Source organism: Amblyraja radiata, chromosome 27 (assembly GCF_010909765.2).
Source record: "Amblyraja radiata isolate CabotCenter1 chromosome 27, sAmbRad1.1.pri, whole genome shotgun sequence".
Classification (NCBI taxonomy): Eukaryota; Metazoa; Chordata; class Chondrichthyes; order Rajiformes; family Rajidae; genus Amblyraja; species Amblyraja radiata.
Window position 1 is genome coordinate 7,737,053 of NC_045982.1, and position 20,444 is coordinate 7,757,496.

The window sequence follows — 20,444 nt, forward strand, 5'->3', positions numbered from 1 at the left end:
GAAGGATCCCAGGAATGAGTGGGATAACATATGACAACATACGTTTGACGGCACTGGGCCTCTACTCGCTGGTTTAGAAGGATGAGGGGGGGGTCCTCATTGAAACTTACCGAATAGTGAAAGGCTTGGATAGAGTGGATGTGGAGAGGATGGTTCCACTCGTGGCAGAGTCTAGGACCAGAGGCCACAGCCTCAGAATTAAAGGACATTCCTTTAGGACGGAGATGGAGGAAATTTTTCAGTCAGAGGATGGTGAATCTGGAATTCCTTGCCATAGAAGGCTGTGGAGGCCAAGTCAATGGATATTTTTTACGGTAGAGATAGATATTTCTAGATTAGTACGGGTGTCAGGGGTTATGGGGAGAGGAATGGGGTTAGGTGGGAGAGATAGATCAGCTGTGATTGAATGGCGGAGTAGACTTGATGGGCCGAATGGCCGAATTCTGCTCCTATCGCTTTTGAATTTATGAAGGTGACTAGAGAAGCAGAGAGGGGAATCCAGAGGTGAAAACTCAAGGTTGCCACCGAACATGTCGTTTAATCAGCCTTACCGATCTGTGTGCTGGCCTTGCCCTTCAGCAACAGCTTGAGGTTCTCGGTTTTGTTGTACAGGCAGCAGTAATGGAGGGCGGTATTTCCCTCTGATGTCTTCACATCCAGCCCACCCCTGTGGGGAACACCACACAACTATGTTTACAAGGCTGGGCAAGAGCACACAAGCAAAATCGCCCGGCTGCTTTTAATCATTTACTCCAACCTCATAACCTTGAGGCTAGCCAAGCGATATCGAGTTGCTTGGTGCAGTGAGTGTATAAATAGTCTGTACAGTAAATACAAGTGGGACATGTTACGAATAAAGCATGTGTTTTTTTTATTTCCACGTTTCCCCCCTTCCTAAAATAATCTGCATGGACCATCGTGATTTAGCATCTGGCTCGGATGGCAATTGCCAGAAGGAGCTCAGAGGGGATACTCTGACTTGGAACAAAGTCCAACAAACATCAGGAGAGGAATACACAGAGTCCCTTGCCCGGACGGAGTAGGGGGTAGAGAACCAGAGGACACAGGTTTGAGGTGAAGGGGGAAAGGTTTAAATAGGAACCAGAGGGGTAATCCTTTCACACAAAGGAGTGGTGGGTGTATGGAACGAGCTGCCGGAGGAGGTACTTGAGGCAGGGACTATTGCAACGTTTAAGAAACTGGTACATGGATAGGACAGGTTTGGAAGGATAAGGGCCAAACACGGGCAGGTGGGACATGTGTGTAAGAAAGAACTGCAGATGCTGGATAGAATCGAAGGTAGACACAAAATGCTGGAGTAACTCGGCGGGTGAGGCAGCACCCATGGAGAGAAGGAATGGGTGGCGTTTCGGGTCGAGACCCTTCTTCAGACTTCAGGCAGGTGGGACGTGTTGGTCGGAGTGGGCAAGTTGGGATGAAGGGCCTGTTTCCATGCTGCATGACTCTAATCAGCCACATAATCCAACACAAGCACTCTGGTCTCGACAGCCAGAACTCTCATTAACAGCCTGAAAAATGCGTGCGCCTAACTCAGAAACAGTACGCACCCATTCTGGATGAGGAAATCGACCAACGCCAGCGAGGACCTGTCAGCCAAACGCACAGCAAGGTGCAGTGGTATTTCTCCAAGCTCCTAAAGTTTAAAAATAGGGGAGGAAATTGCTTCGTGACAACTTTCAATTTTAAAGCAACAACCCCAGACAGGACTGGCAACACACAAACTTTAGTTTAGTTTAGAGATACAGCGCAGAAACAGGACCATCGGCCCACCGAGTCCATGCTGACCAGCGATCCCCGCACACTTACACTATCCTACACACACACACTAGGGACAATTAAAAAAAATAAAAAATTATACCAAGCCAATTAGACTACAAACCTGTACATCTTTGGAGTGTGGGAAGAAACCAAAGAGCTGGGAGAAAACCCACGTTGGTCACGGGGAGAACGTACAAACTCTGTTACAGACAAGCACCCGTGGTCAGGATCGAACCCGGGACCCTGGCAGTGTAAAGGGCCTGTCCCACGAGCATGCGACTGCATGCGGCAAGCGCGACCTAAAGGGCCGGTCCCACGAGCATGCGACTGCATGCGGCAAGCGCGACCAAACCAGAAGCGGGGGCCGCGCGGAGGTCGAGTGAGTGACATAAAGTGCGAGCGAAGTCCGCGGGAAGTTCGCGCGTGACATACGGCGTCGAGGCGGCTGCGGGCCGGCAGGCTGTTGCCGCGCGGAATTTTTTAACACGGTCAGTTTTTCGGAGCCCCGCGCGATGTCGGGACCAGCTCCGCACAACTCCATACGGCTCTGGCGATCGAAGTGGGACCGGCCCCGCGAGGCCGTACCGCTCAAGCGACCACGTTAGGTCGTGCTTGCTGCATGGAGTCGCATGCTCGTGGGACTGGCCCTTTAGGTCGCGCTTGCCGCATGGAGTCGCATGCTCATGGGACAGGCCGCAACTCTATCACTGCACCACCGTGCCGTCACAAATGTTCTTACTACAAAGTCAAGATCTATCCATTCAAATTATCTTTTTCTTCTTTCATTTCCTCACTGGAATCTGGGACAAAAGGAGAGAAGGCAGCATCTCGGCACGGTGTTGTACAGCATTCGCAGCGCCGGAGACCTGGGTCCGATCCCAACCACGGGTGCCGTCTGTACGGAGTTTGCACGTTCTCCCCATGACCGTGTGTGTTTCCCCCGAGATCTTCGGCTTCCTCCCACGCTCCAAAGGCCTACAGGTTTGTAGGTTAATTGGCTTGGTATAAGTGTAAAATTGTCCCTAGTGTGGGGTAGTGTTATTGTGCGGGGATCGCTGGTCGGCGAGGGCTCGGTGGGCCAAACGGCCCGTTACCGCGCTGTGTCTCTATAAAAACTAGTAATGGGTGAAGGGCAAGGGTGGGGCTAAAGGTTGAAAACATCAAGAGATGAGAATTTCGAGGAACAGATGCAGTGGTGGCAACTATCAGGACGAGAATGGCCAGGAACATCGGGCCTCCGTAGAGGCAACTGTGGAGGCCTCAATAGGCCCGACTATGGGTGAACTGGGGTTGGGGACTGGACTTTGTGCCTTCCCTCATTGTGGGGGGATGTTCTTTGTGTTTAAGACTCTCATTGGTGTTATGTCTGTATTTTGTGTACTGCAAAATGGCAAAAAGCATTTCACTTCATTACACCTCGGTGTATGTGAATGCGACTAATAAAAACCTTTGAATACTTTGAATCAGAAGGAGCTCAGAGGGGATACAATGACTAGGGATAAAATCCAACAAATAACAACATTAATACAAACACAAGCACTCTCGTCTGTGGCGAAAAAAAATCTCATTAACATCCAGAAAAAATGTATTCATCTAATTTAGACCAGAAACAGTTCCCACCAATTCTGGTCAGAGAATCTTTTAATTTTGAAAGATATGAATCTGGGAAACATCATCCATCAGAAGGCGACAAGAATTACCTGCCCATCGGGTAGTGTCAGGGGTGCAGTAAAATCCACACCTTCTCCATACATCTGCAGCAATGCCAAGAGATCCCTGTTCCGAATGGCTTCAAACAGCTTAAATCCCCCTCTGCAGATGCCTTTTTTGGTATATTTATGTTCCACATATTTTGCGGTAATATATTCTTTTCGGGCATTCCTATGGATATAGGAATAAAAGATTTCAATTGAACAGTTCCTTACAGAATTCAATAATGTACTTTTCAACACAGCCACCCTTGCAAATCTAGTTTAGGGTAACAATGCAGGATGGAAATAGGCCCTTCGGCCCACCCAGTCCATGCTGCCCATCCATAGCTCATTCACACTCGTTCCATGTTATCACACCTGCTCATCCTACACACTAGGGGCAATTTCCAGAAGCCAATTAACCGACAAACCTGCACGTCTTTGGAGTGTGGGAGGAAACCGGATCACACCCAGAGAAAACCCACGGGGTCACGGGGAGAACGTACAAACTCCGTACAGACAGCACCCGTAGTCAGGATCGAACCGGGTCTCTGGCGCTGTGAGGCAGCAACTCTACCACTGTGCCACCGAGCCACCGTGTGCGAAATGATTTCTTCACAACAAGCTGCCAACTACCAACATGATAACCAATTAATGTTGTTGAGGGATATCTACTAGGATACCACAATTAGTTCCACCACTTTTCAAAATAATTCCATGAGATCCGTCATCGCCATTCAAGACTCCAATGAGATTTTGCATCATCAGCTTGTCTGGAAACCAGCTCCTTCAATAACATGCTGGACATCAAGACCAGATGTTTTGTATATAACCGTTTGGGGTCCAGAAACAACACAGCCACAAGTACCACTGATAGCTGAACGGTGAGCAATGTTATGGACAAACAGTGAGAATAGCCTGGACATCACAGTCATATATTCATAGAAACAGGCCCTTCAGCCCAACTTGCCCTTGCCGACCAACATGCCCCATCGACGCCAATCACACCTGCCTGCTTTTGGACCACATCCCTCCCGATCTTTCTGATCCATGTACTTGTCCAAATATCTTTTGAATGCTGTTATAGTACCTGCCTCAACCACCTCCTCTGGCAGCTCGCTCCATATACCCACCAGCGTTTGTGTAAATAAATTGCCCCTCGGGTTCCTGTTAAATCGTTCCTCCCCCATCTTAAACCGAAACCCTCAGGTTCTTGAGTCCCCTACAGTGGGGAAAAATACACTGTGCATCCACTGTATCTATTCCCTTTATTATCTTATACACCTCTATAAGATCACCCCTCATCCTCCTTCACCCATCCACCGAATCTACATAGATCAGGAAACTCCACACGTTAACACTATCCTACACACACGAGGGACAATGTACAATTTTACCGAAGGCAATCAACCTACAAACCTGTACGCCTTTGGAGTGTGGGAGGAAACCGAAGATCTCGGAGAAAACCCACGCAGGCCACGGGGAGAGCGTACAAACTCCGTACAGACACCGAATAGTCAGGATCGAACCCGGGTCTCTGGCAATGTAAGGCAGCAACTCTACCGCTGCGCCACCGTGCTGTGTTACTATACATACACGCAAGTCGTAGACTGGTGTCCAGCAGCTATTCGCAGAGCTCCAGGTTAGAATAGACTACACAGATGTTATGTTAGAGGTCATAGACAAAGCACAACACCAGCAAGTCTAAACAGAATAACCCACTGCAAGTTGGTGAGAATGTGGAACTCACAAGATGTAGTTGAAATAAAGTATTGCGCGCACTCTGGGTCAGAAAGAATTTATATACAAGGGACCAGAGGGATATCTTTTTGCAGAGAGTGGTGGGTCTATGGAACAAACTGCCAATGGGAGGCTATGGAGGTTTGCACAATGACGTTAGAAAACAGAGACAAAATGCTGGAGTAACTCAGCGGGACAGAATAGCAGCATCTCTGGATAGAAGGAATGGGTGATGTTTCGGGTCGAAACCCTTCTGCAGACTGAGCCTGAAGAACATTTTTCCTGCATCTAGCCTGTCCAACCCCTTAAGAATTTTATATGCTTCTATAAGATCCCCTCGCATCCTTCGAAATTCCAGTGAATATAAGCCCAGTCGATCCATCCTTTCATCATATGTCAGTCCCGCCATCCCGGGAATTAACCTGGTGAACCTAGGCTGCACTCCCTCAATTGCAAGAATGTCCTCGCTCAAATTAGGAAGGCAAAACTGCACACAATACTCTAGGTGTGGTCTCACCAAGGCCCTGTACAACTGCAGAAGGACCTCCTTGCTCCTATACTCAAAATCAAATCCTGTGCACAAAGAGAGAGAGAGAGAGAGAGAGAGAGAGAGAGAGAGAGACACACACACACACACACACACACACACACCCACACACACACACACCCCACCTATTCACAGCACTGGGCCATGTTTGGTACTTACATGTCACTGGTTGGACTGGGTTTGACACCACACTGAGCTGGCAAGTTTGCCTCAAAGATTTCATTCAATCGTGCGTTTCCAATATTGACAGCAAGCTGCAGGAATCAAGACAGGCCCAGATCAATGGCACAAACAGTCTATATAGTGAAAACAGCAACTAACCATGAAAACAGCAGGTGGACAAAAATGCTGGAGAAACTCAGCAGGTGAGGCAGCATCTATGGAGCGAAGGAATAGGTGACGTTTCAGATCGAGATCCTTCTTCAGTCTGAAGAAGGGTTTCGACCCGAAACGCCACCTATCCCTTCGCTCCATAGATGCTGCCTCACCCGCTGAGTTTCTCCAGCACTTTTGCCTACCAGAGAAATCCTGGGGGTGCTTTGATGGCAAGGGCGGGGAAGAGAATATTTAACGTACCAAGAGTTCAGATGTGCTCAGAACATCCAGATTGAGAGACTGGATCCTGGAATAGTGAACACCCAACTCCCGATGAATCCCAGAACACTCAATGCAAGTCACAATGCCCAGGTTGGTGGAGAGCCAAGTGGGATCTGGAACATAAACCAGGGGGGGGATTATATACATTTAGTTGGAAAACAAAAAGATTTATGATCAAATTCCTTGAACAATGGTAAGCGCTATCTAATAGATTATCCCCTTGATATCGTTCTCTGCTATATGCTGTTGTCCAATGCAACTCATTTTATAAACGAAAATGTGTGAAATAATCCTTGCAGCGCCAGAGACCCGAGTTGGGTCCTGACTGCGGGTGCTGTCGGTACAGAGTTTGTACGTTCACCCCGTGAATTGCGTGGGTTTTCTCAAAGATCTACAGTTTCCTCCCACACTCCAATAATGTACAGGTCTGTAGTCTAATTGGCTTGGTAGAAATGTAACATTGTCCCAGTGTGTGTAGGGTTAGTGTTAATGTGCGGGGATCGCTGGTCGATGCGTACTCGGTGGGCCGAAGGGCCTGTTTCCGCGCTGTATCTCTAAACCAAACCTCTTTATCCCTTCAACCCAAGATTCTTGCAATCCCCGATTTCCATCGCTCCATCAATGGCAACCATGCCGTAGTGATGTCTTTCTCTCTCTCTGTGTGGGCCACCCTCCCTGTACACATAGCCTGTGTCCACATGCTCAGTAGACCCACCTTTACTGTACATTCCCCAATATCTCCTGATGTGGCTCAGCAGTAATTATTGTTCGAGTCTGTCCCTTATGACGGATTGGCTGCCAGTGCGCGTCACTCACCTGGTGCCCCGCAGTCACAGCACACCTCGTTTCCAGCCATCGCCCGGACATCAGCAATGACGGCTTTGGTCAGCTCCTGCACCGTGTCATTGATGCCGTGGCTGGCGTCTCCTTTGAAGGCATTGTTGAGCGCCTCCTCCTTGCTGTTCTGCAACACAGCGACCCACCTGACAACACAAGAACATGAACGCAAACCATCATCAAGGGATTCCTGTTTTCATTTTAGAGACACAACACGGCCCACCGAGTCAGCACAGACCAGCGATCCCCGCACATTAACACTAACCCTTCACACACACACACGAGGGACAATTTTACATTTATGCCAAGCCAACTAACCTACAAACCTGTACGTCTTTGCAGTGTGGGAGGAAGCCAGAGACCTCAAAGAAAACCCATGCACGTCACGGGGAGAACGTACAAACTCCGTACAGACAAGCACACGTAGTCAGGATCGAACCAGGGTCTCCGGTGCTGTAAGGCAGTAGCTCTGCAGCTACACCACCTTCTGCTTTAGACTTGACACAAATCAGTGGCCTCACAGTCTCACTGGATGAGGGTCCGTTTCTGGTAAACTAATAGACAGGATAGGACCATGCAATATTTGAGGTAGATGCACACAGTTTTATAGGACTACTACTAGACCAAGTGCAGACTTTGACAAGGGTGCAGAGATGGTTGACCAGAATGCTGTCTGGATTAGAACGTTTCAGCTACAAAGTTATTGGATAGACTAGGATAATTTTCTCTGGGTTATTTTCTCGTTAGAGATTGAGGGGAGACTATAAGTATATGCATTTATCATAGACCCAGATGGGGCTATGAAACTGGCCAAACCACCTGTGAATGTGGAGAAGAGGACCATACAATGCAGCACTGCCTTGTCTGCCCCCTACTACCCAACCAGTGCAGCTCAAAGGATCTTGCAGTGTTCAACAAAAACGCAAAGGACTGTGTAAAGGAATGGGAAACTGTCATATAGTCAACCAGCTTCAAAGACACGAAAAGAAGAAGATAGACATAGATGGGGTACAGTCAGAACCTTTTACCCAGATTCTCTAGTCCAACACTAGAGGGCGTAGCTGTAAAGGTGAAGAGAAGGAAAGTTGTTTTTTTACACAGAGGGTGTGTGATGGCCTGGCACATATTGCCCAACGGGTGGTAAAGGTAGATACTATAGTGGCATTTACCAGTGGTACAGAACCAGGGGCCACAGTTTAAGAATAAGGAATAAGCCATTTAGAACGGAGAGGAGGAAACATTTTTTCTCACAGAGGGTGGTGAGAAAAAACCTCAGAGGGTGGTGGTGGCAGGTTCTCTGGATGCTTTCAAGAGAGAGCTAGATAGGGCTCTTAAAAATAGCGGAGTCAGGGGATATGGGGAGAAGGCAGGAACGGGGTACTGATTGGGGATGATCAGCCATGATCACATTGAATGGCGGTGCTGGCTCGAAGGGCCAAATGGCCTATTCCTGCACCTATTGTCTATTGTCTATTGTCTACTCAAGATTCTTGAACAGGAATTGAACCCACAATCTTATATCTCTCAGAGTGTTGTCTGAGCCGTATTAAATTTTACTAATGCAAATGCTCAAACATTGGTTCGGGAAGCACTATGTAAATTTGCTCCAAAATATTCCACAATGTACCAAGTATCTTGTTAATCACCTGATATTTGAGCACAATTCCAATCGCACTGATTCCTGCACCTATTGTCTATTAAGAGGCTTTTAGGCACATGGAATTGCAGGGAATAGAGGGATATGGACCATGGAAAGCTGAGGTCCGTTTAGCTCGGCATCAAGTTCAACCCAAACATCGTGGGCCGATAGGTCTGTTCCTGTGCTGTTCTATGTTCTATGTTCGCTCCTATTTTGGTTGAGACTTCCGCAATTCCTTGATTTACACAAACATCACATAAACATGTTGCAATGGGGATGACTTCTCCCCAGGCACTGACACAAACAGTAGTGGTACAAGGGCAACCCATGCAGGTTCCAGGACAAATTTCTACACTGAAGCAAAAACAACCCACAAATAGTCGTTTGCACCCATCACTACAGAGAGAAAACTAAATGGCTTCACGTTGTGCAAGAATTAAAAACAAGAAAGGCACTATGCGATTGAATTTTGAGGTGATCCTCCATACCGTGTGAAATGGTTTATAAAAGCCACCGTTTCTACTCACACTTGACATTCTTGCTCGTCTTCCGTCTGGAAGTGATACGTTCGATTATCTGCGGAAAATAAGAGGCGTTGGAGTAAAGGGAAGCCACTCGGTTTCAGCTTAAATTTTACATATCAGAGCATCAGACCCACTTCCCCACAGGTGTGCTGCACTGTCAGAGGTGGCATCCTTCAGTTTGAGATATTACACCAAGGTCACGTTAAATCTCTCAGGTAAATACAAAAGATTATGGTTGATCTTCAAAAGCAGTACGAGTTCTCCACCGTGAGCAGGGTGAATGGTTATTCCTTATTTAATTAACGGATATTTTTTTTTGTTACTTATTCATAGTCATAGAGTGATACAGCATGGAATCAGGCCCTTCGGACAATTTGCACACACAAGCCAACATGTTCCACCTACACTAGTCCCATCTGCCTGTGCTTGATCTATATCCCTCCAAACCTGTCCTATCCATGTACCTGTCTTAACGTTTCTTAAACTTTGGGATAGTCCCAGCCTCAACTACCTCCTCTGGCAGGTTATTCCACACATCCACCACCCTTTGTTTGGAAAAAGTTTGCCCTCAGATTCTTATTAAATCTTTTCCCTTTCACCTTAAACCTATGTCTTCTGGTCCTTGATTCACCTACTCTGAGCAAGAGACTCTGTGCATCTACCCGATCTATTCCTCTCATGACTTTGTACACCTCTATAAGATCACCACTCACTTTTCAGGATTTGGGAATTGGTGGACAGATCAACATTTATCACCCATTATAGTCACAAAGTGCTGGAGTAACTCAGCGGGTCAGGCAACATCTCTGGAGAAAAAGAAGAGGTGACGTTTCTGGTCGAGACCCTTCATCAGATCGAGCCATGCTCATCAGATTTATCATAATGGATTTATCACCCATTCCTACTCGCCCCCTCCCCCACAACCAAGTAGTTTGCAAGGAAAGCTACTTCCTTGAGGCACTAATCTCTTTGTAAATGAAGTATTTGCACAGAGCCTTTGGGGTGAGGAGATCCAGAATTTAGAGCCAGGGACAATGAAGGACCAGCAAAAAGATGGAGTAACTCAGCGGGTCAGGCAGCATCTCTGGAGTGAAGGAACGGGTGACGTTTTGAATATTTAGGTTGCTGATGGGGTGCTAATGCAGGTTGCTTCATCTTGGATTTGTTCAGCTTTGTGGGAGAGAGTACCACTCACCCAGTTGGCCACAGTGGACAGAGCACAAGAGTTGAGCAAAGTGGTGATGGCCAGGTCTGTGTTTGCTCCCACAGAGAGATCTGATGCAATAGACAAAGTCGGAAGAGGTCCAGGTGAATCTTTGTCTCACCTGTAAAGGCGGTTTAATTCCCAGTGGATACTATTCCATCACAATGGGCAGCACCGTGGCGCGGGGTTAGGGTTGCTGCCTTACATCGCCAGAGTATCAGGTTCGATCCTGACCACGGGTGCTGTCTGTACAGAGTTTGCACGCTCTCCCCGTGACCTGCGTGGGTTTTCACCAGGTGCACTGGTTTCCTCCCACACTCCATAGGCGTACAGGTTTGTAGATTAAATGACTTGGGTAAAATTGTAAATGATCCCGTGTGTGTGTGTGTGTGTGTGTGTGTGTGTGTGTGTGTGTGTGTGTGTGTGTGTGTGTGTGTGTGTGTGTGTGTGTGTGTGCGCTGGTTGGCGCAGACTCGGTGGGCAGAAGAGCATGTCTCCACACTGAATCTCTAAACTAAATTAATCCAGACTTGTGCCTTATCAGTGGTGGAATGATTTCAGGATATTCCCAGTCTATGTGCCTCAACCACTCATCTGGAAAACGCCATAGTCAAAGAACGGAAGACCATCATACTCTTGCTTGGAGTAGTTTGCTGTTGACTCATTAGCTGACACATTTCTGAACACAAATACTGTTACCACCATTCAGAACTACCATAGTTGCAAAGAAAGACTCAAAAAGTTGGAGTAACTCAATGGGACAGACGGCATCTCTGGAGAAAAGGAATAGGTGACGTTTCAGGTCGAGGCCCTTCTTCAGACCCGAAATGTCACCTGTTCCTTTTCTGCAGAGATGCTGTCTGACCCGCTGAGTTACTCCAGCTTTTGGCATCTCTCTTCGGTTTAAACCAGCATCTGCAGTTCCTTCCCTGCACAGTTGCAGAAAGTTCGGGAAATGCCGAACAGCCCAACGCAAATGAAAGATCACCGCGTACACATTGCAATAACTACACTTACGTGCTATAAGATCGAAGCATTTTCTTTCTTCGAGGTTCGGCCTCACCTGGCAGGTGAGCAGGTTGAGTTTTGCCGGAGGTCTGTTGATCTGAGAGATATTTGGAGAAGAAAATGAGAAAAACGGGACTGGAACAAACAAATTGGGCAAAATGACTTCCAAAGTTTTCCCCTCATGAGAAGAGGCCAGATTTCTTTCTATCCCAAGCTGACCGTTTAATTTTTTAAATAATTAATTGTACTTCATACCCAATGCCATTAAGCTAGAAAATTATTTAAACTAACTTGGATTATTCATTTGCGTAGGAAGGAACTGCAGATGCTGGTTTAAACCGAAGATAGACACCAAGAGCTGGAGTAACTCAGCGGGACGGGCAGCATCTCTGGAGAGAGGGAAGAACCCTACTCTATCTCCATTCAGTATCCGCAGAAGTGTTCAGGTTAGATTAGAGATACGACTTGAAAACAGGCCCTTCGGCCCACCTAGTCCGTGCTGACTATTGATCTACTGCACAGTAAGGGCAATTTACAGAAGGCAGCTGAGCTGCACACCAGCATGTCGGAGGAAACAGGAGCACCTGGAGAAAACCCACATGGTAACAGTGAGAATATACAAACTCCACATACAGACAGCCCCCGTAGTCAGGATCGAACCTGGGTCTCTGGCACTTTGAGGCTTCAGCTCTACCGCTGCGCCAAATGGTCGACTGTTGATATCAGTAAAGATACAGCATTCTGGTTCTTACTATCCCCAAGGATAGAAGGAAGAGAGGATATCTTATAGAAACATATAAAATTCTGCATGGATTGGACAGGCTAGATGCAGGAAAAATGTTCCCAATGCTGGGGGAGTCCAAAACCAGGGGTCACAGTTTAAGATTAAGGGATGGGCCATTGAGGGCTGAGATGAGGAAAAAACTTTTCACCCAGAGAGCTGTGAATCTGCGGAATTCTCTACCACAGTAGGCAGTGGAGGCCAATTCACTGGGTGTTTTCAAGAGAGAGTTAGTATTAGCTCTGAGGGCTAACGGAATCAAGGGATATGAGGAAAAAGCAGGAACGGGGTACTGATTTTGGATGATCAGCCATGATCATGTTGAATGGCGATGCTGGCTCGATGGGGATGAATGGCCTACTCCTGCACCTATTTTCTATGTTTCTAAAAGATGTAGCAACTTTAAGGTTGCCATTCAGACTGGCCAAGTCCATCCATCCTGGAGCATTTTTCCGACCTGCATGGCTCACGACACACTGGGAAACACTAATGTCCGCAGAACTAATGCCCAACATTGCATCTGATTTTCATCAGCAACATGACTATAAAAGCAATTCGTTCCTCTTGCAATTTCAATTTGTATAGAAACACCTTAGCGTTAGGGGATGAGGGAAGTCATTCGATATGTTATTCCAATAACCCAATTTAAAAGAAAGACATGATAGTAGTCCATTATTTAATTGCACTGTTCAATAACAGCAGGTTTACATAAAGTAGCCTCCAACATCCTGAAGTTTATCCTCCACGAGTCTGTAGCACCACGTTTTACTCACAGTACTGTGTGATATCGTAAGATAGCCGTATTTAACTCCACATTTTCTCTTCTGCCACACTCTTCGGATCCTGACAATTGAAAAAGATGAATTAAGATTTGCAACAGACACAGGGAATTCAACCCAACAGTCTATCGATGGTTGGCGAAACTATAGGGAGGCCACACATTTAATGGAACTTTCATTTTTTCAGGTCCAAACACAATAGTTTCTCACACGGAGACACAAGGAACTGCAGATGCTGGTTGACAAAAAAGACAAATAAAAGTAACTCAGCAGGTCAGGCAGCATCACTGGAGAACATGGATGGGTGATGTTTCGGATCGGGATCCCGAAACGTCACCTATCCACGTTCTCCAGATACACTGCTGGACATGCTGAGTTACTCCAGCACGTGGCCTTATTTTAAGCTTCCCAGACGACAGGATATATCAAGGCACAAAGAACCAAAGATTTTAAAATACACCACGAGTGAATTCCACTGCCTCTCTGCTTTTTCATGAGTGTGGGAAAACTAGGAGCTGGACTCCCAAGTTGCCGTACTGTAGGAGCTGTTAGTTGCCTTAAAGGTTGGAAGTCCAGGGAAAATTGGATTTGATAACAAAGTCAGCAGGAAAGAGAGGATGAAACCAGGGTGAATGCATTAATGGCCCTTTGTACATAGCAGAATAGGCAAAATGTCCCCAGTAAAATTGGAGTACATACAATTAAGAATATGTTGAAGAAGGAACTGCAGATGCTGGAAAAATCGATCGAAGGTAGACAAAAATGCTGGAGAAACTCATCGGGTTAGGCAGCATCTATGGAGCGAAGGAATAGGTGATGTTTCTGGTCGAGACCATGAATATTGTCATTTTTGCTGCAGGGACATCGAGCTCGGTCTGAAGGAAGGGAATGTTGACTAAGGAGGAAAAGGATGAAACTTGTACTCCACATTCAAAAGGGGGTGAAGGGTTGTGGAATTAAATTTAGCAAGGCCAATGTAAAATACAAGTGGATTTAAATAACAGTGATAAAGACACAAAAAGCTGGAGTAACTCAGCGGGTCAGGCAGCATCTCTGGAGAAAAGGAATAGGCGATGTTTCGGGTCAAGACCCTTCTTCAGACCAAGCAGTGAGCTCTCTTAATGGCAAAGGGTTAAAAAGTTTCAGTGAAAGCATGATATAATTTTACATCACAGAAGTAGCCGTTCGGCCCATTGTTTCATGCCTAGAGTGAAGGCTAACCAATTCACTCTACTTTTTTTTCCTTTTTATATCCCTACTATTTTTCCCCAGCCAAGTATTTTTTAATTTTTGTCAAAATGTATCATTTCAATTATCCCATGTCACATTTTCACAAAAGCATTTGCGTCAAGGTTTACAAAACAAAAACACACAAAGAGCTAAAGCAACAGTGGGTCAGGCAGCATCTGTGGAGAACGTTTCACTTCAGCACCCTTCTTCAGTCAGAAGAAGGGTCCCGACCCAAAACGTCGCCTAACCATGTCCTCCACAGATGCTGTCTGACCCATTGAATTGCTCCAGCACTTGGTGTCTTCTCTTGTCATCTTTGCTTCTTTTTGCCACAGTTCTCAAATGCAAGCTTTGGCCTGCTAACGGAAAACAGTTTCACCCTATTTACACCACCAAATCTCTTTACACCGTTGAGGTTTTCAAATCAAATTTCTCCTTAAACTCCTCTATTCTTGGAGGTGAAGAGAGAAGAGAGAAGGGTTCTTTTGGTAGTGAACGGTTTGTGTTTAAAGCATTTCCTGGAGGCTAACCGAGCTGCATGGATCATACAAAATGGAAGCCTCTTGACCTCTCCGTTTCTCACCCATCGCTCTTCTTGTACAGGAAGCCAGATTTTTCTGTTCCATACATCCGGTTTCCTGGAAGAGGGTGTATGCTGTAGCCAGAATTTTTCCGATTCAAACATTCCTTCAAACAAAAATGCAGAAAGCAAATCTTTTACAACAGTTGGTGGAAAACGAACAGAAGGAAAAAAAAATCCAGTTTACGACTAGCAAGTAATCTTGTACAACATTAATAATGAGAACTAAATGAGATGCATAGCAACAAGAGATTTCTGCGTTTAAATCATGGTAAAATGGGGGAGGAGATACGAGGTACAAGGGGGGGGGGAGTTGCAGACTGCTCACCACCATACAGGCGTCACGTGTCGACATGTTGCGGGATGACGCCTGTTTGGTCGTGAGTAGTCGCCCAAAGATTGGTACCTTTTTCTGGTCGCCGCTGGATTTTCAACATTTTGAACATTTTCGGCAACCTGCTGCGACTATGACGGGTGCCGGCAAGTAGCCGAAAAAAATCGCGTGGCCCTTTAGAGTTTCACCTCAGCAAGCTCCCTCCATTTTGAGGAAACATCACTGCTTTAAAAGCACTAAATCCAACCTTTTTCATCCCCAATGACATTTCCTGATGGGTTAAACATTTCCAGGTTTAACTTCAGATTTCTAGCATCTGAAGTATTGGCATGGCACACATCCTCCACCTTGGTTTCCTGAACATCCACACCCTTCATCCCACCAGTATTCCCCATATCTTCAGCTAACACATCTAAGTGCTCCAGAATTCTCTCCCTTCCCCAATGTCTCGCTTGGCTTCTTAAAAGCCTCAGCTTTGACCAAGCTCTTGGACAACCCCTCCAAAACCACCGAGAGCCTTCACCTCCAGTTTAAATTCCATTTGGAATACTTTGGAGGACCAAGAAACCAAGAACCAAGCCTTCAGAACCGTCCACTGCTCTGTCCCATCCCTCACGACTCCACCCCTCAGCACCATTGCCATTTCCCATCCCATCTGGCTGGTTTTCCTTCCGAGACATTTTCACATACAAGGAGCATCCGTGACGCCAGAGTCACCCACCTCTTTGTGGTCCACCTGGAGCACCGATCTGAGGGAGTCCCTGATCTGTGTGAGTTGTTTCATCTCCTCATCCTGCACTTGCTTCAACTTCAGGCCAAAGGGAAGAAAACACTCATTAGAACAGGAAGGAGCTCATCCATCAAAGAGGATTTCAGACCACATACAACAAGCTAACACACAGGTAGTTATGAGCTATGGATTAAAAAAAAATTAATAATTTAAAAAAAACGCATTCCTTTTCCGAAAGGCTACCCTCAAGGGACAACTGGGCAGAAGTTACGAACCTCATTGTCAAGTCCTCTAATGTTTTTGTGCAGATTCCCCGCTTGAATGGGATCTGATTCATCCACCCCGAGATGATGAACTGGATTTCACTCAGTGACCAAACCACTTCTTTTCTATTTTTTTTCCCTCCTTTTATTTTGGCAGATTCAGCAATTAATTGACAGTTTCACTTGATTTATTGCTTCAGCCATTCAAAGTAATTCAACATTTGGATGTTGTAGGTCTTAACAGTTTAGTCTTTTAGCAGCTGAAAAACTGGCTGCCAATCGGGTGCTGTAGATAATCAGTCCTGCATGCCTTCGCTGGCGATCGCGGCAGTTTTTAGGACAGTCTCTTAGATTATACTGTTCAAGTTTTTAGCCGCAAGTCAACTTCCATCTTTTTCCTCGCTTCTGGTGCTGTGTGCCCTTTTTTTAAAGCCCCGGGCGGAACTCGGCTTATCTCCGCTTCTCTGTTCACGGTCGGGCTGTCTCTGCTCCCGACCGGGCTTTCTCTGCTTTCTCCCCCCACCGGGTTGACTGTTCCCAGTTGGGCTGAAGACTCAGCCTCTGTCAGTGGCTCTCTGGACCTGTCCGTGGCCTACACGGTACTAGGCCCCCACCTGATGTCTGTGGCTGCCACTGGGGCTGGCCGTGGGCTACACGGCCCTCTTGTCGGTGGCTTTTCTGGACCTGTCCATGGCCTTCACGGTACTAGGCCCCCACCCGACGTCTGTGGCTGCTGCTTGGGCTTGGCTGTGGGCTGCACAGCCCTGGATACATTCCAGGTAAGCTGACACCGTGCTTGGTGACCCTTACTGCCCCTGCTTGTTTTCCTAGCTCTTCCCTGAGCTATTGCTTCCCATTCCTACTTTTTTCTTTTTGGCGCCAATTCAAAACCATTTGGCTTGGTGCTGTTCCACTTGTTTCCAAATACTACTTCTATTTTTAACTTTTGTTTTCGATTCTTCTTGCTGGCCTTGTTCTTATCTTCGTTCTTTTATCCTCGTCGCCAATTGTTGTGTATTCGGATGCTTTGAACAGTCTTGAATAAAGGCTCGGACACGGGAGGAATCATACAAGCTTCTTTACTGCAGGACGCCACCTTGTCTTTTTTGCTCCTGCGTACTTGCCCCAGACATCACAAGACACCAATTACTTATCCTAATTATCCTATACATAACACTCCTCCCCCTTTAACTTGGAGGCAGGTAATACCTTTCATTACAGTTTGACTTGACACTCATCAATGGAGTTAGGAGGGAGAAATATCTCAGCCATTGATGGGTCGAATGGCCCAATTCCACTCCTATCACTTGTGAACTTATTAAGAAACACACCTCAAAGAATTAATTTAAAATGTGGACTATATTGACAGCGTGTTATCGTGGCATTAACAGGTAATGTGTATAAATTTTTGGGTGAAAATATTTACGTTGTTCTGGAAAGAGGATTGGAGTTGTAGGGTCTCAACCTGAAATGTCACCCATTCCTTCCATACAGAGATGCTGCCTTGCCCCGATGAGTTACCCCAGCATTTTGTATCTATCTTTGGATTTGACGGCTTCTGGAACAGAGCACAACCCCAGTGCTGAACCCCAAACATCTCGACAACTCACCGAGTGTATAATCACCGCCAATTTTTCCACAAAAGGAGTTAAGCTCTCAGCTGCCTTGAGACCATCCTGGAAGAAACTTTTGGAAAAAAGAAAGCAGAATGGGGTTAGGAACAGTCTTGCCGAGCCCACGCATAACAGATGTAGTGGTCAATACAAATTAAACACTTGGCCGTTTTCTGTCATATTTTCCACACGTGTTTATAAAGCAGATAAGGGCCTGTCCCACTCAGCGATTTTTTCGGCGACTGCCGGCGTCAATGACTGTGACGTATCAGGGTCGCCGAAAGATTTTGAACATTTCAAAATGTAGCGGTGACAAACAAAATGGTGCGACACTTGAGGAGACACCGCGCGTCAATACGCCATCACGCCGCGCCACGCCGCTACTTTTTTAGTGACCTGATACGTCAGTCAACGATGCCGGCAGTCGCGGAAAAAATCGCCAAGTGGGACAGGCCCTTATTGGAATAAATTAAGTGAATGGGAACATAGTAAGTGTGTCCCATCACAGAACCAAACCATGCGTTTCCCCCCGATAAGCTAATGGCAATATTTCCACACAGAAACACTTTGGTTAGCTATCCTATTCTGCACCAGGGCCCAGGGCTCTATTCTTAGACGGTCTCGTTGCTGGGTCTCTGCTGGATTAGAAACATGTGGTCCCATACACACCTAAATCTGTACATGACAAATGAAATTTGAAGGTGGCGGGACTGCAATGCCAATCGCAGTCAGAGATAACAAAAAGACCTGCACTATGCAGGGTTTACATCCTTAGCTCAGCTTCAGTTTGTCAGGTGTACCGAAGTACAGTGAAAAGCTTTTGTTGCGTGCTACCCAGTCAGCGGAAAGGCAACACATGATTACAATCGAGCCATTACTGTGTGTGGAGACATGATAAGGGAATAACATATAGTGCAAGGCAAAGCCAGCAAAGTTCGATCAAAGATAGTCCAATGAGATAGATAGTAGTTCTCCAGTTGTGGTCGGATGATTCAGTTGCCTGATAACAGCTGAGAAGAAACTGTCTCTGAATCTGGATAAAGTTGTCTGGAATGTTGATATGGGACAGCAATATTCCTGCACACCCAGAGAACTGGGAATCACTCGGACTGCCACAACCCTGCTGAGGAGAGGTTGGGGAAGTTATTCCCCAGTACACCCTGATGACTTGGAGGAATGCTACGGAGACAAGGATTGAGCTCCTCGTAGTCTAAATTCGCATTTGATGCCAGTCCCTGGGTTCTTGTGGCAGTTCGATGCAGTTAAGACTTGAGACCCAGCGCGGAAACAGGCACTTCGGCCCATCATGTCCGCGCCAACCATCGATCACCCACTACACTAGCACTATCCTACACACAAGGAACAATTTACAATTTTACCAAAGCCAATTAACCTACAAACCTGTACGTCTTTGGAGTGTGGGAGGAAACCGAAGATGTCTGAGAAAACCCACGCGGGTCACGGGGAGAACGCACACACTCCGTACAGACTGCACCCGTAGTCGGGATCGAACCCGGGTCCGTGGAGCGGCAAGGCAGCAACTCTACCGCTGCGCTCCAAGTTTGCACCTTGTTAGTGCAAGCAATCGAAGGCCAATTTTTAACCCAGTAATAGAAAGATAGAAATATACTGTGGGCATTGGATACATGTGATAGAAGATGCTGAAGGGATCGAGCAGCTCTGGCAGAATCCATCGGGAGATGATGGATCCAAATCTTCCATCAGCAGCCACAGGCAACTGCTCCAAAAATATTAACCCAAATGGCCATTTTCCATTGTTTTTGTTTCAACCAAGTATTTTACTTGCAAAATTATGACGGAATACTTTTAGTAATACTAATATTTTAGTAATACTAATATTAACACATTAATATTGTTGAAAATGTGTGGAGAACTGGTATAAATCAGGACGTTTTGTCAGGATATTCAGCAAGGTAACATCACACGGCGTTTTTAATGGAATGATCCGCTCAACAAGATCTCTATCCCATCAAGAGAATCAGTTCCAAAATCAAATACAAATATATGAGCTTTACAAAGAGAAAATGCACGCTGCTAGGAGCAAAAATAGCTCAATAATGCAGAGCTGCTGGGGATAGGCCCTGTGATAATATCTCCAGGAATAGGTCCAAATAAAGTTGGCAACATCATCCAACAGCTTTGATTAATTTGCAGCATTTACAGATTTTGCTCCAAATTCACTGCCACTTTCCTTCCAAGACTGACCACCATGAAGTTCCGTCCCTCGCTCCGAACACATTTCCATCTCCCGCTTTAACACGGATCACGTTAATGATGGGTTTTTGTTTTAATTTCCCCCTCGTGTCTTTGAAGAGGTGTTGGCCAAAACTCACTTCAACAGCCACTCAACTCCTTCCGTAACAGAGGTCCGTGGCGACAACCTATTCCACATGCTTCCATCGGAATTCTTCCCTTTCAGCTGGATCCACTCATGATCCCAGATAACTATCCAGCGAGTCATTAATCACCCCAGTCATCACATCCCGACGTGCACACTTGCACTCAAAGCCATGCACAGGCATCCTCCTGCATTTGACCTTCTCTACA

General features: G+C 46.3%; 1 protein-coding gene across 2 annotated transcripts in view; it reads right to left on the reverse strand.

The window, feature by feature from the left end:
- Positions 1 to 20,444, reverse strand: part of LOC116988372 (arf-GAP with SH3 domain, ANK repeat and PH domain-containing protein 2-like) — an 83,820-nt gene that overhangs the window by 13,895 nt on the left and 49,481 nt on the right. For both annotated transcript variants that reach the window (XM_033045029.1, XM_033045028.1), the window contains exons 8-19: positions 17,874 to 17,949; positions 15,992 to 16,078; positions 14,940 to 15,043; positions 13,121 to 13,190; positions 11,576 to 11,663; positions 9,358 to 9,406; positions 7,171 to 7,337; positions 6,334 to 6,467; positions 5,917 to 6,011; positions 3,480 to 3,660; positions 1,569 to 1,654; positions 552 to 667 (exon numbers count right to left, since the gene is read on the reverse strand). In XM_033045029.1, the coding sequence (XP_032900920.1) occupies positions 552 to 667; positions 1,569 to 1,654; positions 3,480 to 3,660; positions 5,917 to 6,011; positions 6,334 to 6,467; positions 7,171 to 7,337; positions 9,358 to 9,406; positions 11,576 to 11,663; positions 13,121 to 13,190; positions 14,940 to 15,043; positions 15,992 to 16,078; positions 17,874 to 17,949 (1,253 nt within the window). The remainder of the gene's footprint in view (positions 1 to 551; positions 668 to 1,568; positions 1,655 to 3,479; positions 3,661 to 5,916; positions 6,012 to 6,333; positions 6,468 to 7,170; positions 7,338 to 9,357; positions 9,407 to 11,575; positions 11,664 to 13,120; positions 13,191 to 14,939; positions 15,044 to 15,991; positions 16,079 to 17,873; positions 17,950 to 20,444) is intronic.